The sequence below is a fragment of the Mauremys mutica genome, chromosome 5 (assembly GCF_020497125.1).
Source record: "Mauremys mutica isolate MM-2020 ecotype Southern chromosome 5, ASM2049712v1, whole genome shotgun sequence".
Lineage (NCBI taxonomy): Eukaryota > Metazoa > Chordata > Testudines > Geoemydidae > Mauremys > Mauremys mutica.
This window is the reverse complement of record NC_059076.1, coordinates 68955483-68972687: the sequence shown is the minus strand read 5'-3', so window position 1 is coordinate 68972687 and position 17205 is coordinate 68955483. Positions and strand designations below refer to the sequence as shown.

At 40.7% G+C, this 17205-nt stretch overlaps 1 protein-coding gene and 1 long non-coding RNA gene across 4 annotated transcripts in view; one reads left to right on the top strand and one right to left on the bottom strand.

Annotated features, from left to right (window-relative positions):
* Positions 1 to 7623, bottom strand: part of LOC123371889 — a 38634-nt gene extending 31011 nt beyond the window's left edge. Inside the window, exon 1 of the long non-coding RNA XR_006579993.1 lies at positions 7548 to 7623. This is a non-coding gene — a long non-coding RNA (uncharacterized LOC123371889). The remainder of the gene's footprint in view (positions 1 to 7547) is intronic.
* FSTL5 (follistatin like 5) overlaps positions 1 to 17205 on the top strand; it is a 626682-nt gene that overhangs the window by 140669 nt on the left and 468808 nt on the right. For all 3 annotated transcript variants that reach the window (XM_045019769.1, XM_045019768.1, XM_045019770.1), the window contains one exon: positions 5419 to 5452. In XM_045019769.1, the coding sequence (XP_044875704.1) occupies positions 5419 to 5452 (34 nt within the window). The remainder of the gene's footprint in view (positions 1 to 5418; positions 5453 to 17205) is intronic.

The following is a 17205-nucleotide window of genomic DNA, read 5'->3' as shown; positions in this document are numbered from 1 at the left end:
ACCTGTGCAAGCCCATGAAAGAGAGGCAGGTGACTGAGTATGCAGGTTAGAGACTTGATTGGATTGATTTACTCTGGGTAGCTAAAGGAGACTGGGGTAGAAAGTGGTCCGGGGTGCAGCGGCTTAGCACCTCAAGATGTTGTGTAGCTTCCTACCACTGGGCCATGGCCTCAGGCTGGTGGAGATGGCAGGCCCAGGCTCCTCTCTACCCACTCAGGGAGGACATTACAACTACTAGAGCCTTCACCTAGGGTGAGAGACCAGCTGAAAAGACCTTGACTATTCAAGGGCCCAGTCCCCAAATTCCCTGTGCTTAAACCCTTGGGGCAGGAGCAGAAAAGGACAGGATTGTGTTTTAAGAGGGAATTGATCTGCCAATCCCCATCTGACCTTAGGGAGCACTGCTGGTGATTGTTCACTTTATACACACCCATATGCAGCATGTTCAAAATGCACCTCAGTCTAGATCACTGGTCCCCAAACTGTGGGGTGTGCCCATCTAGCGGGGCACAGAGGAATGTGGGGGGGGGGGTGCAGGGACAGGCCGGGCTAGCCCCCACAGGGGGCAAGGCAGGCGCATCACCCAGTCTCACTTTGCCCCCAGCTCTGCTCAGTCGTTGACTCTAGCCGCGGCCCCGGTTTCCAGCCACTGCTCTGCCCCCCAGCTGCATCCTCGGCCTCTGGCTCCTTGCCTGGTCATGGCTTTGCACCTGGCCACAGCCCTGGCTCTGACCATGGCTCTGCCACTGGCTCTGACCATGGCTCTGCTCCCAGCCCTGCTCCCACCCCCAAACCTGCCCCCAGCCACAGCTCCGGCCCTACTCCTCGCTGTGGCCCTGCTCCCGGCTCCAAACCATGGCTCAGGGGTGGATGCGTGGACAGAAGTAAGAGGTGATGTGATGTAAAAAATTTGGGGACCACTGTTCTAGATATATACAGCATGGACACAGTCCTTGTTACCATTAAAGTCATTAGCAAAACTTTCACTGGAGCAGTATCAGCCCCACATGGCATGATTACTACCCTGAGGCCAGTAGGAGACTATTCTATATAAAGAGAGTGTTTTTAAAGTAAAAATAATACATATGTTTGGCATCACACAGGTGAGGAAGTCTCGCAGTGGAGTTAACAATGGGTAGAAGCTTCTGTCTATACTAAAATAATCAAATACTCTCTCAGTGCTGTGACAATTTTGTTCCCTACAGTTGTGAGATACCCAGTAGCTTTTTAAGTAAGTATGTAGGAACATAAAAGTATCTTCAGGCGGTGAAATTTTGTCATTGCCAATAGGCAAAGGCTGGTGTTAAGTCACAGCATACAATCACTTGTTGGCTTCTGGAAAAAAGGAATGTTAGAAGGGTACTCTGGAATCTAGACACAAAGATATAGCACAAGTAGAATCTGCTTCTAATTCCCGTTCCTCCGCCTATGACATGTACATTGTGTGTAATGTTTAGCTTGTTCATGACTGATACAAATGAATTTTATATGGGTACCACAATGATAGGAACCTTAGAAATACTTTAGATGGATGTTTGGTAAATGTTATAGATAAATTAGATAGAATAATGCAATTTGACATTAAGTGTAATCAGCCTGATTTATTTTTTGTAGGGAAACACACACACAAAATGCCCAGTATAGTGGTTAAATTTAAGATTATTCTCTCATTACTAGTTGTATATAAATTTGCCACAAAACCAAAACCCGAAGTATCATAGCTATTTTTCAAGTATTGTAAATACTCATGCGTTCCAATAAAAATAGATTCTTTTTGAGGTATTTTGTGTTAACTTATTTTCAACACACATTGCTGGTATAATAACGGTTGATAGAGAACAAAAGATTTGAAAAAGTGCCCCAAAGTAAAGAAATCAGAGACTGACTGTTGTGGCAACCATTGTGTATAATAAGAATGTTTGAAGGTTTGGGGACAGATCTTTATCAGGTCATAGCTCCACTGAAGACGGTTTACACTTGAGGATATACCTCTCTTTTAAACTCTGAATATTTCACTAAGCAGTAAGTTTTCTTTATTGTGCTCCTACTTTAGAGAAACTTATTAGGGTGTTTAGTGACTATGTGCAATTGTATGTTTGGACTTGTCAGGCAACCACTTTGAGTTAGGTACATCCAAATTCTTATGTTACATGGACTTCAACACTACTAGAGAAGTAACTTGTCAATCAGAAAGTAAAAAATGCTTAAAGATTAAATTAGAAGAATATGGTATGATGGCAGTTAATGCTTGAATGAGAAATAATACTTCCTGGGTTGCCAGGCAACCAGCAAGATGTGTGTTAAATAGTCAGATCTAAACGAATAAACAGAAGAGTTGTCTACTTGAGCTTTTGTTTCAGATGAGTGAGAGGAGGGCCCTTTGGTAAGTTAACTGGCAGGATTTCCAAGAGGTCTTTGTATCCTTCTGGGGAATTCCACAGCTTGCTTAACCCTTTTCTTTGTTCCTTATCAATAATTTATTATTAATACTAGGTACAGCTGCAAGGTATTGATAATACAGAGAAGGACAGGATATCATACAGGAAGATCTGGATGGCCTTGTAAACTGGAGTAATAGCAATAGGATGAAATTTAATAGTGAAAAGTACAAGTGCAACGCTTATTTAGGGATTAATAACAAGAATTTTGGTTATAAATTGGGGACACATCAGTTGGAAGTAACAGAGGAGGAGAAGGATCTTGGAGTATTGGTTGATTACAGGATGACTATGAGCTGCTGATGTGATATGGCTGTTAAAAAAGCTAATGCAGTCTTGGGAAGCATGCATCAGGCAAGATATTTCCAGTAAAGATAAGGAGGTATTAATACCGTTATACAAGGCATCGATAAGACCTCATCTGGAATATTGTGTGCAGTTCTGGTCTCCCATGTTTAAGAAGGATGAATACAAACTGGAACAGGTACAGAGAAGGGCTACTAGGATGATCCGAGGAATGGAAAACTTGTCTTATGAAAGAAGACTCAAAGAGCTTGGCTTGTTTAGCCTAACCAAAAGAAGGTTGAGGGGGAATATGATTGCTCTTTATAAATATATCAGAGGGATAAATATCAGGGAGGGAGAGGAATTATTTAAGCTCAGTACCAATGTGGACACAAGAACAAATAGATATAAACTGGACATTAGGAAGTTTAGACTTTAAATTAGACGAAGGTTTCTAACCATTAGAGGAGTGAAGTTCTGGAATAGCCTTCCAACGGGAATAGTGGGGGCAAAAGACATATCTGGATTCAAGACTAAGCTTGATAAGTGTATGGAGGGGATGGTATGATGGGATAGCCTAATTTTGGCAATTAACTGATCTTTGATTATTAGCAGTAAATATGCCCAATGGCCTGTGATGGGACGTTAGATGGGGTGGGATCTGAGTTACTACAGAGAATTCTTTCCTGGGTGCTGGCTGGTGAGTTTTGTTCACATGCTCAGGGTTTAGCTGATCACCATTTTTGGGGTCGGAAAGGAATTTTCCTCCAGGGCAGATTTGGCAGAGGCCCTGGAGGTTTTTTGCTTTCCTCTACAGTGTGGGGCACGGGTCACTTGCTGGAGGATTCTCTGCACCTTGAGGTCTTTAAACAACAATTTGAGGATTTCAATAACTCAGACATAGGTTAGGGGTTTGTTACAGGAGTGGGTGAGTGAGATTCTGTGAGGAGGTCAGATTAGATGATCATAATGGTCCCTTCTGACCTTAAAGTCTATGAGTCTACAGAGTTCAAACTATTTAGTAAGTTAATGTTAAATTGCTATCCTATTCCTAATGGGGAAAAAAATAAGACTTTTAAGATGGATGCCACCTAACAGTGTTTCTGTATTAATATGCCACCCTTAACTCTCAAATTGATTTTTTTTCCACTGAAGATATTGCTTTATTATTTGAGAACATATAGCATAAATGGGAAAATACTGCAGGAAAAAAATCAGAAATCTCTGTTCAGATGAAGAAAACAAACAAACGATGAATTCACTTCAACTATATTCACAGTCCTCTCTGTTCATTCTCCACAAATATTTGTAGGAGAAGTTTGTAATTGTTTGCAGGAATGTTTGTGGCAAGTGAATGTCTTGTGAACGCTCATTTAGATACATGTTTCCTAAAGCCTGGAAGTACTTATGAAGACATCTTTAAATCTCTTTGATTTCCTTCCTTTTTGTTATAGATGTTTCTCTAATGAAATTGCCAGGCAAAAAATTTAAAACCTGATTAAAGGAAATAGCTTTTTATGTTATAAAATAATTAATGGTACAACCCACTGTCATACAATATGAGGATAAGAACTTTTCAGGATTAAAAACAATTTGTCCATATAAATAGTGTAAATGTTGTCCTGAGCCTTGAAATGGCAATTACTGTCTCTCCAGCAGAAGACTGAGCTGCTGCTGTTTTTGGCTGATCAGAGACTGATACTTTGATAGATAAATGAATCCCTCCACCTCAGCCAAAAAAATGACTTTGGGGCTGGAATCCATGTCAGGAGACACTTTGGAAGGCAGGAGGATAAAGTACTGTGCGTCTGGTGCCCAGGGGAATAGGGCATGCATCTGCAACTCTCTGAATCTGAGGAGAGGAAAGGAGACTCCATTTTCCTCAGGCTGCATCCCTGAAGTGTCACTTCTGATGGAGCATACCATTCTTGGATGAACCCACCATGTGTTAGATGCCCATATTGCTCTGAGAGTTTGCCTCCAGGGTTGTGGTGTGGTCATCACAGCTACCAACACTAACCAATTATTGTTCATGAGTGGGCACACAAGCTCAGGCCTGTCTCGGGGATGAGGAGGAAGCAGTTATAAAATCTATCAGGGCTATAAATCAACCACTAATTACTTGGAATGAGGACAAAACATTCCTTGAGGGCAAGTTATTGTACAATTGCCCATCATGGGTTGTTTTGCACCTTTCTAAGGTACATCAGGTGTTGGCTACTGTCAGAAACATGACACTGGACTAGTCTGATCCCTACATTTCTACTATCAGGGAGTAGAAATAATATTATGTGGCTTAGGTGACCAGCTCCATACCACACAGAATGACTAGTAACATTTCAAGATATAGTGGAAGTATATAGGTGGAGAACAATTCATAGGCTAAATATGTATAAAGTGTCAGGCAATTGCCGCTAATAATAATAATAAGAAGAAATAATAAAATCAGAATATATTCCCCTATGTACAGTTCACCCAGATTTAGTCTTCTGAGTGTCTACTTTAACTCACTTAATTTGCTTATTTAAAAAAAAAAGGGATTCAGATCTGCTATGTATTTTCTTTAGGTGATTAAGTTTTACAAACACGCTAACAACCGTTATTACTTATATGGAATAAACCTTTTTCTTGTTAATTTGCTAATACAACTAATTCAGTTAATGATACATTTTTCTTTCTATTTTTTTAATTCCAGCAAGAAAAGAGTCAAGAAAGTTCAAGAAATAAAGGTAAGTACTAGCTAATTCTTTAATGCCATTATCAGGAGCCTAATCTTCATACGTGTTTAAAATAATCTTCACATTATTTACTGAGTGTTTCATTGTGATATAGAACCAAAGCCAATGAACTTATGACAAACCTATATAGAAAAATGATATGTACAAAAATTACTACATTTCCAGCCCTCGCATAGAGTTGATCCCAATTTTATTTACAAATTAATCAGCGCCTCAATAGACCCCCTTAGGAAACAATAATATTCTGTGTTTAGGCAAGCAAGCACTTCTTTATATTTATTTGCAATAGCAGTTTTGCTACATTATACGCTAGATTAAAATATTATATCAGTGTAAAACAGCATAAGGCATGAAAATTGAAGGGCCAGGACCATAGGTGCTGAGTTTTTCTTTTCCCCAGGAATGCTCCAACCCCCGCTCTGCACTGAGACCCCACCCCTAACCCTACTCCACTCCTCCTTTAAGGCCCCTCCCTCACTCTGACTCCCCCCCCAAGGCCCTGCCCTCGCCATGCCTCCTCCTGCCCCTGCTCCTTCCCGTCCCCGAGGCCCCTGCTACTTGCAGCTCTCCACCCTCACCCCTTCCCCAGCCACCAATCAGCTGTTTGGCGGCACCTACAATCAGCTAATCGGGGGTGCTATCAAACAGCTGATTGGGGATGCTGCCAAACAACTGTGGCTGATGCGTGCTGAGCACCACTATTTTTTTAACCTGGATGTTCCAGCCCTGGAGCATCCACAGAGTCAGAGCCGATGGCCTGGACCAAAAACTGGTCAGTCTGGCTGAGGGAGGTGCATAACATAATTTCCCTTTTCCATCAACTCCATGGGAGCTTGGTGAAGAACCAGATCTGTTGTGAAAGGGCAGGGAATTCATGCTCCACCGGATTCTCCTGCTACTCAAATTCAGAGGACAAACTCAAGAGTTACTTCAGCTAGTGTTTAGCTTTTGCACCGATTACTCTTTTATACTATTCTAAGCAGGCTCTGGAAGCAGTGGCAGTCCGGGAGCCCCTTCTCAGTCTAGTTCTTGCAGGAACTGTGCTGTGCAGATACAGAATTGAGGGAGAGGAATGGAGGGAGGAACAGGTGCCATTGCAGAATCAAGGGCCCTCTATGTGGATTCATCTTGCTTTTTAGAGATCTCAGGAGATCCATGCACTTTGGGATTTGAACCCTTTGCCATTTCCACATGAGGAAGCAGACCCTATTCCCCTAGCACAAGAAGTGTAAAGTAATTCTGTGCATGAAAAACTGGTTGAGTTGCCAATATAGGTTTAATTTATTTCCACATATTATTTATACTGTAGTAGTACCTACAAGGCCCATCCCCATTGAGGTAGGCACTGAATAAGCATACAACAATAAGAAAGTTCCTGCTCTGAACAGTTTACAGTGCAAATATAAGACAAAAGACAAATGGTGAATACAATGCAGGCAGGATGGGTGCAAGTAACAGTGAGATAAGTCAAATTAGAGTGATATGCAGCAGTCACGGCATACCAGCTGACTAATCATTAAGTTTTTTGAAGCCATTATAGCAGAGTTGATTTTTAAGAACATATTTGAAGGAAGACAGATTTTTGCAGGGAACTATTTCCAGGCAAACTGTTTCCACCCAAAGTTGCTTGTTGGAAAGCTTTCTAAATGGTTAATGCAGGCTGGTATCACTCAGAGGTCAGACTAGAGGCAGGGATCAGTGTCTTAGTATCACATAACAGGTGAGAGGTAGTGCAAGATAAGCCATGATGAGCTTTAAAAATGAAGACAAGGAGTTTGTGTTTGATGCAGTGAAGGGGGAACTAGTTGAAGGATACAAAAAAAAAAGGGTGACTTAGTTGAAGAGACATACCAGGAAAATGCTCTTTGCAACAGTGCTTTGAGTGGACACAAGTGTGCGAGATAACATTTGTCAAGCCAGAGAAGAGGAGGCAGTGGCAACGTGTACAGGAACAGAGAGGTCTAGCAATAGAATTCTATTTGATAAGATTTATTGGCTTTTCTTATAGTCGTAATCATAATTTTGATGCTGTATCTGTATTGCACAAAGCACTATTAGTAGAAATTGCATATGTATATACACTCACACAGTAGTCATCTGCTGTTCTTGTGTTCAGTTGTTCTCTGATGCTTCCTTGGCACAGCAAAGCCTGATCTTTCATCTGAACAACAGGTAGATAGATATATTACAGTTTGTTTCTTGAATTAGTCTGAAATTGTATTTCTATTTTTTAACTGCACAACTAACACTGGTGCTGCTTACTTGTTCATTAATGTCCTGGTGAAGTGCTTAATTGTATTTTCTGAACTAGGTGTTACAATTTACAATAAATAAAACAATAATTAGTGTGTGTGTATATAAACTGCTCACATTAGTCACGATTTGGGCCCCATTACACTAGAGCGGTCTAAAGATGTGGGCAAGATCTTTAGCTGGTGTAAATTGTCATAGCTCTGTTGACAGCAATGGATCTATGACATTTTACACCAGCTAAGTATCTGCCCCTGTCATAGGTTTCTCCCCCACTTGGAGCTGTTGGGTTCCAAGATGGGGACCTGCATGGACTTCTCTAAACTAAAATTCTAGTTTAGATCTGGTTTTCGCTGCCACCAGTCAGTTTAAAGTGTCTGACACACTGCCTGTCCCCCAAGCTTCCCCTGGTGAACCCAGATTCAAACCCCTTGAATCTCACCAGAGAGAGAGAAACAGCCAGTTCCCCTCCCCCCCTTCCCTCTCTCCAGCCTGCTCCGGAGAGATTACACACCGAGTCAAATCCTTGACTCAACACAAACAGGGACTCATCTCCCCCTCCCCTTCCCTAGTCCTTGGGAAAAATACCTTGATTCAAACTCCTTGAATCTCTACCCACAGGGAAGCAGCCCACTTCCCCTCTCCCAGCCACTCTGGAGAGATACACACAGATTCAACTCTGTGAATCACCCTCAGGAGGAACTCACTCTTCCCCCCTCCCCTTCCCTTGAATCTCCACAAGAGAAGGAATTAACCAAGTCCAAAGAAAAGAAAAGAATTTATTAAAAGAACAAAAAAAGAAAGTACACTATCTCTGTCATACCAGGATGCAAAAATACAGGGTCTAACTTATAAGAACTGGAGAGACTTCCCCTCCCTCCTCCTCAGCATAATCAAAGTAACAGCAAACAGGAATAAAGAATTTTCTCCAGCAAACACACAATTGCAAATATAGAAAGCAACTCAAAAGACTAATCCGCCTTTTTAACTAATACTCACTATACTGGATAGTCGAAAATACTCCAGGAGAACTTGGAGACATGTCTGGCCTCTCTTAGATCCAAAAAGAGCACAGAGCAAACAAGGAACACAGACAAAGGCTTCCCTCCACAGAGATTTGAAATTATCCTGTCCCTTGATTGGTCCTCTGGTCAGGTGTTTCTCAGGTTACTGAGCTTGTTAGCCCTTTACAGGTAAAAGAGACTTTAACCCTGATCTGTTTATTATGACAGCCCCATAGTCCTTAGCCTAAAGAGTTTACAATCTAAGGCATTTCACTATTGCCTACGTGCGTGTGTGTTTTCTCAGACAGTATAATCCACAGCTGAACCCTTCAGAACTCCCATTGATATGCCATGATACATTGTTGAAAACATTCACTTACTTTATGGCTTCCAGAACATTTAGGTGTAAATAAATTATAAATTTGTGGATACAGTACTTGCAACTTGTATCTGTCCATGAGAGAGCTCTCAGCCCACTCATCCAATTCTTACAGCATTAAAACATCTAGAAGGTATGTCACAGGACATGCTGATTGGTAAGTTTATATTTATTGTTTCTGGGTGTGTTACCTCCATGCAGTGAGGAATATATTAAAGTAGGGAATCAATTACCTGCCAATTGGCAGGGCTCACATGTTCAGAGGTGCATTGGGCCATCAGTTTAGCAGACTAAATAAGTAAATAATTGTCAGGGGCTTACAAAAACTATGCCAAGTACTAGTTTCAGGGATAAATCCATGACCTCCAAGCAGTCAGTTACATTGGTGTTCAGCTGCACCAGAATCTTCATGGTTATGACTTTGACATCTCTAAAGGAATTTTTTAATCTACTGTTTTTCCTGCATGCTGTGCATGTCTCTGTTTACACTGACAATCCAACTTTGAAGATTCCAATGATTTGAAAGAACACTGAGGCACAAGGCACTCTCTGGAAAATTGATTCCACTTTTCTACTAAATAGACACACTGATTGGATTTTACAGTAATGCTCACATATTCTTTTGTGCTTTTGTTCATATAGTACTGTGTGCTTTTCTCATTTTTCACTGTCACATTTTTTACTCTCTTTGCCATTGTGAAGTTTCAGAAAATTATCCTTATTTTAAATGGAAAGGAAGATATGTTACAGTAGCCGTGGAGTTTTACTGGTTGGATCAACACTGTAAATAATGTAAGCCTACATTCAAATTTTAGTTTATAGAAACTCCTTTACTGGCAACAGGGAATCTCATTTCACCTGTCATTCACTTCCTAAAACTACTGTACTGTACCTATTCTTATGGTAAACTTAAAGTAGTTTTAAGTTTCCAAGACAGAATTTAATTGTTTTCCATATCCTATGCACAGGATAACTACTGTATGTTGTTCTGAGATAATGCCCTTCTAATTGCCTGATTCTAACAAGAATTAATAGACTCTATTAATGATAGTCTTATCTATCCCTGATTAAAAACTAATAAACATCTGAAGTTCCTGAAATGTTCTGAACCTTTCGGGACCTCTGTCTTGTTTTAATTTGGAGAGTAAGTGAAGATCATGTACAACAGCTTTCTGAAAATGTAAATCAAGAGCTTTTTTCCCTCCAATTTTAATGATTTGCAGTACCTCATAACTCTTGGCTGCCAGTTATACTCAGATACCTTCTCCTTACCCTGGCATTCCCTTTAGTTTTTATCTTATAAAATACCTATCCAATTAAGGCTTGATTCAGCATCATTGAAGTCAATAGGACTTCTTCTGTTGATTTGATTTGGAGTAGGATCAAGCCTTTAGTATCTAAATATGATTCTATAATTTTCAGTCCTATGATAAATTCTAAGTGATTCTTTGTGTTGCAGCATTTCTGATGCCAGAGTTTATATTTATATTTTGGCATTTTTTTCCCTTTGCTCTTCTGTTCCAGCTGTTACTTCTGCTATCATCCTCAAGTCACTCACACCAAAACAGAAACAAATAAACTAACGACTTTCTGTCTGCAATATTGTCTTCTTTGTTCCAAATATCTCTGAACTTTTACCATACATAGCTAAATTCAGAATTTGCTTCTGTTTACAAAGTTACATAATTTTAAAATGTCCCAATCACAGCTTTAGAATGTGCTGTCACCCTTCCTTATGTTACTAGAATATTTTTGAGATGATTGTGATTTTTGTCAACATCAGAAAGAATATAAATTGTGCATAAAGTAAGTGAGGGAGTAGCCTAACACAAGTCTCTTGTTTAATTATGCATAAATTTAAACATAGCATGTGAGTGGTGATAGAATAGCACCTTAAAGAGTAAAAGCAGCAAAGAGTAGACATACATGCATCCGACGAAGTGGGTATTCACCCACGAAAGCTCATGGCCCACGAAACATTTGTTAGTCTATAAGGTGCCACAGAACTCTTTGCCACTTTTACAGATCCAGACTAACACAGCTACCCCTCTGATATTTAAAGAGTAAAGTAATGCATACAAGCTTGGATAAGGGTCTCCTGCCTAATTTTAGATATCTTAACATATATGAAATGTAACGTGCCATAAACTATTAGAAACTAAAATTAGAGTACTTATGCAAAATTGGTGTACGTTGTTTTAATAGAATTCTTCTAAATAAAAACCATAACTGTTACCCAGGGTTCTTGCAACCCAAAGCTCTTGGTAACTTTTACTCTGTGCGAGGTGGCATCAGGAAATAGATCAGGGGAGACACGGCTGTCTAACTGATAGATGGCTGGCACAAACAGGACAACGCAAGCGTGCTTTCACTTAAAGCTAAACTTAGTCTCAAGCACTTACACATGTCCGCAACAGGTTAGTAATACACCCCCAACCCTCGATAATTACCGAAGCTGAGTGTGGCTCTCGAGTGGCACAGTGGCAGCCCGTCTGCCGGTGGGGAACACAAGATGCATCCAGAGGGAGAGACCATTCCTGAAGAGTCCCCCCTATCTCAAGCTTTCCCCCCTTATTTATACATTAGTAATAGAATGACATGTCCCTTAAGTAAACCTTGTTAAGTAAGCAGTTTCAATGATCAAGCAAGAGGTTCCTTCTGATTATTGATTAACCAGGTGTGGGTTTTTCCAGAGTTTTCAGCCTTGAGACCCCAATAGATATTCCTGGGCCATATCCTACTCTTTTAAAATGCATGTATCAGCAATTTCAACACAATTCTGATAGGAAGGATGTGAGGTCAAGCTGCCCTTTCTCTGGCACCCCAAACCCCCTCCAGAGCCACCCAGAGAATTCAGGGGGCCTGGGGCAAAGCAATTTTGGGGGCCCCTTCCATAAAAAAAGTTGCAATACTATATTCTCGTGGGGGCCCCTGTGTGGCACAGGGCCTGGGGCAAATGTCCCCACTTGCCTCCCCGGGCAGCCCTGACCCCCTTCCCTCCTGCCTTGGTCAAGCTGAGATTGTTGAATGGCCAATTTTCAGCTTGCTGACTAGGCCACCTTTAACAATAAGCCATAGTGGTTTCAAGCACTTTACTGGTTTGTCAAAGTCTCCCTATACATAACTAAATTGCAACTAGGATTGCTCAAATGCATATGCCAACAACAATGATAATAAGGCAAAAAATGACGAGCTAAGACCTTGTCCAACCTTTGCAACCAATAACTACAATTTAATGTTCTCCAATATTCACTACCTCCAGATAAAATGAGCAGTCTTTTAACTCCAACAATGTGAAGTGCTGAGAAATAGTTTATGGAGAGTCAGCTAGAATAACAGAGTTTGCAAAAAAAAAAAAAAAAAAAAAAAAAAGCTGTACAGTTTGTGGAGGCAAATAGTCTAATAAACCACTGTGGTTCATGATCAAAAGTTGAACTCACACCAAAGCTGTTTTGAAATGCTCCCACAGTTGAAGTAGAAAAATAATTATAGCTCTATTTTTATTTCCTTTTTATGATAATGACTGGATCACACCGCACCTTTAAGCAGGGGCAGCAGGCGGCGTGGAATTTGGCTGGCTAGCCAAATGAAGGGAACAGTGCTTTATGGCTGCAGGGTTGCGGGGGGTGGGGGGGATGAGAGGAAAAACTGCTGCAAAAGGGGACAAGGCACCAACTGGCTCCTCCACTGGGAACTAGATGGGTGGAAGGATTTAAAAGGGGCTAGCCCTGTGCATGAAACCCCCTATTATATGGATCAGGCTGAGGCAACATCTACGCTTCCTCCCCCTTAGATGGTGAAATACCAGGTTTGGTCAAGACTTGCTGTGGGCATTGCGCTAGCTGCCCCTCATTTAGCGGGGTTGGGAAGGAATTTTTTCCTTATCACCAAATTGGCCTAGATGAAGTTGGGTATTTTTTTTTTTGGCCTTCCCACAGTGGGTTCAGCAAGAGCTCTGTTCATGCATGACATGAAGGGTGATGAGTTGTGATCTACACCCTATTATTTAAGTGTAGGGCAGATGTCAGGTATATGGAGACCAGATAAATGGCTTGGAAAAGGACTTAAAAAGGAGGGGCTTGCTAAAGGAATGGAATGGGGGGAGGTTTGGGGCTCCTATGACTGGTACCACAGGCAGCCAATCCCTTTCTCATGCTAGGGCCCTACCAAACTCAGTCCATTTTGGTCAATTTTCACAATCATGGGATATTAAAAATCGTAAATTTCATGATTTCAGCTATTTATATCTGAAATTTCATGGTGCTGTAATGTAGGGGTCCTGACTCAAAAAGGAGTTGTGGAGGGGTTGCAAGGTTATTTGTAGGGGGAGGTTGCAGTACTGCTACCCTTACTTCAGCGGTGCTGCCTTCAGAGCTGGGCAGCTGGAGAGTGGCAGCTGTTGGCTGAGAGCCCAGCTCTGAAGGCAGAGCCACTGTCAGCAGCAGCGCAAAAGTAAGGTATGGTATGGTATTGGCACCCTTACTTTTGTGCTGCTGCCTGCAGAGCTGGGCCCTCAGTCACCAGCTGCCATTGTCTGGCCACCCAGTTCTGAAGGTAGCATTGCAGAAGTAATGGTGGCATGGTATAGTATTGCCACCCATACTTCTGCACTGCTACTGGTGGGGCTCTGCCTTCAGAGCTGGGTGCCCAGCCAACAGCCGCCACTCTCTGGCCACCCAGCTCTGAAGTCAGCACAGAAGTAAGTGTAGTAATACTGCTACCCCCTTAAAATAACCTTGTGACACCCCCCCCCCCGGAACTCCCTTTTGGGTCAGGACCCCAATGTGAGGAACACTGGTCTCCCCCATGAAATCTGTATAGTATAGGGTAAAAGCACACAAAAGACCAGATTTCATGGTTTGTGATGCATTTTTTATGGTCATGAATTTGATAGGGCCCTACTTATGGCCCATCTTAACCCCCCTCTAAGGGAGGTGGATAGTAAAGTCCCAGCAATGGATTGGCTGGGGGACCTGGATGGAAAGAGAGAGGGGGAGCTGACGGAATAAACATGGGGTTACCTGCACTGTACACTTTTATCTGCTAGGTAGTCCCAGACATTAAAACTATAGCAAATGTGTCTCATGTCCTTTCAGTGTAGCAATAGAAACTAATTTACAATCAATGTCCAAGAACCCCTTTTACCAAATATCAACAGAACTGAAGAGGAAAAACAAAACAAAATCTAAAGGACTAGCATCCTGCAGTCAGTGACTCAATTGAAATCATACTGGGCAGAGACCAATGTTAGTTTGCATCTTTCTCATAATAACTTGTAAGAGAGAATAAAAAAATATAAAAAGGGGCCAAATGGATACTGGCAAAAGACAAAATGTTTCACAGTTTGTAAGCAATGGCATATGTGCTTGGTTGATTTGAATGGTGTTAACATTTACAGTATAACTGTTTTTTTTATTATTTAAACTGCATTTTAGAAACTGACTAAAATTTTTCAGGTTTTTATGAACTGCTATTGATCAGCTGAGCTTAGTTTCACCAACACACACAACTAAATAGAAGAATATTGATTGACAGCTCTTTAATTACAGTATTAGTTTCTCAAAATGTTCGATCCTTTTCATTTTACGCTTACCTTAACAATATGAATACAAAATGACTGTTGACTTACAGATCAATTTCAAAAATGTAATTCTCTATTATGATGAACATATTGCCAGCCTTTTCTGATTTCATTAACAAACATCTGTCCTTTTTCTAATCTTTAGCTATCAGGGATAAAAAGTATACCATATGAGAGCCACTTGGATATCTTACTTGCATTTAGCACTTGGAAAAAGACAACACACGTGCACAATACCGGTACTTAGTACCAATCCTATTTGGAATGCTAGACTGATAATGTTGCTAGTTTCATAGAATTGTAAATGCATACACTTTTCTGTGCATAAACAAAAGTAAGAGGAGAAGGAGAAGGGAGAAACAGCTGAACACTGTTCAACATTAAAATATATTTCAGAAGGAGTCTAAAAGGGACCTTTGTCAAATAATTGCCTCTGCTAGAAAATGGCCAGACTATCCTCAGTTACTGTCAGATGCTAGAGAGTGAGAAGTACTTAACAGAAAATATTTTAAATATCTTATAGTATGGCAATCTTTGATGTGTCTTAATTTGGAACAAAGCAAACTACATTAAAATGTACAATATACTGTATCTGCTCCTGATATTACATCATATTCACACACTTAATTATATCACTGTATAAACATAATATTTTGTTCCTGTTTGTCATGGGTCATTTGATACATGGCTGCAATTCTGCTCTCTTACACTGTTCTAAATTCCAATAACTCCACTGTCTTCAATTAAGTGATATTGGTGTAAGTGTGATCAGAATCAGGATATATCTGGATACATTCTGATATAGACTGAAGTGATTTGTGTTTGAAGTGATTGAAAAAAATCAGTTAAGCTTGTGACTTTAATCCAAAATGTCCTTCATGCTAGAATAGAATCATGAACAGATTTGGTCTATTACATTCATCCTACATTTAAATGGACAATTTAACCATTCCCTTGAAAAGAAAGTTAAACATCTTGTGTGTGTGTGTGTGTGTGTGTCCTTTTGTTAGTAATACTCTAACTTGTCCCAACTAACAAGATCCTAAAGACTGATCTGCAGATATACAATTCCCATTGTACGAGACACTGCACCACATCCTCTCCAAAACTTGTCAGACCCCTTCAGAGTGCCCTTTGTGTAGAGCTAGCTTTAGATCACTTGAAAATTCCCCGGTGCAAGGGCACTGAATAACCCATCTATCATTGTAGGGCAATTCTCCACAAAAGCAGTACAAAAGGTGTAGAGTTGGGTCAAGGATCTGACCCATGAGGTCAATGTAAGAGCAGTTACTGCTCACCTGACTCCAGGGCTGGCTCCAGACCGGGAGTGCCTGCGGGAGGTCCACTGGAGCCGCGGGACCAGTGGACCCTCCGCAGGCACGTCTGCAGGAGGTCCACCGGAGCCACGGGACCGCCAGAGCGCCCCCCGCGGCGTGCCGACCTGCTTGGGGCGGCGCAATTCCTAGAGCCGCTCCTGCCTGACTCTCACAATCGGTCCCACTGATGCAGATTTGGATCGATAAAACATTTTCATTTTATAGTTTGGAATGGCTTGAATGTGTTACATGTGTGTGATTTTCTTCAGTTTATGAATCAAATGATTATAACATGAAACTCTGAAACAAATTGTGAAGGGTCACTGTTGTTTTTCCCACCAACACTCTTCATTTAACATAATTCTGTTTGTGGAGATAACTGACATTTGTTGTGAAATGAGCTTTAGTGGAAAAAATAAAATACATGGATCTGATTCACCAAGGTGTCATTCCAGTTTTGTGCCAGTATAATTCTTTTGGCTTCATTAAAGCTACATGAGCATAAACTGGCATGAAGTAGTGAATTAACTAGTATCTTAAACGTCAGTTTTCAAACTCTTAGGGCCTGATTCTTTTCTCATCTAACTCAGAGTACATCCACGGTAACTCCACTGATGTTAATGTTAAAGTTACATAGGTATAAAACCAATGTCAGATAAGAATAAAGCCTGTATAACAGGTGAGAATCTATTTCAATTCACTAATTAAAGAGAATCTAGATTCTAGTTAAAAGGAAGTCAGCTCTTTCTTCAGTGTATTTGTGGTCCAGTGACATTGGGCCAAATTTATTATTGGTATAAGCCTAAAGAAGACTTTGGAGTTGCACCAAGGATGAGTTTGGCCCACTGTCTTTTACCTTGAAGGTTGTGGCTGGTTCTACTGAATTACAGGTAAATGAAGAAAATCAAAATTATTCAAGTGGTAACAGATGATTCAGATATTGCATGCATATTATATAATTGCTGTACTATTTAACATTTCTTAAATGCAGGGATGATTAATTCTGACCTATTAAAGGTGAGAATATTGGCCAGAGTGTCAGGCTGGAGGTCTGTAAGGATTATCCGACTTCTCATAGAATTTCATAACATTGGTTTGTGCATAACTTCAATATTGCAATTTAGGATTTATTTTTAATTTCCTTTTGATGAGAGACTCGACTCTGATGTATGTTAGAAAACCTTCTGCTTTTATTTTTGTTACAAAAAAAGTGC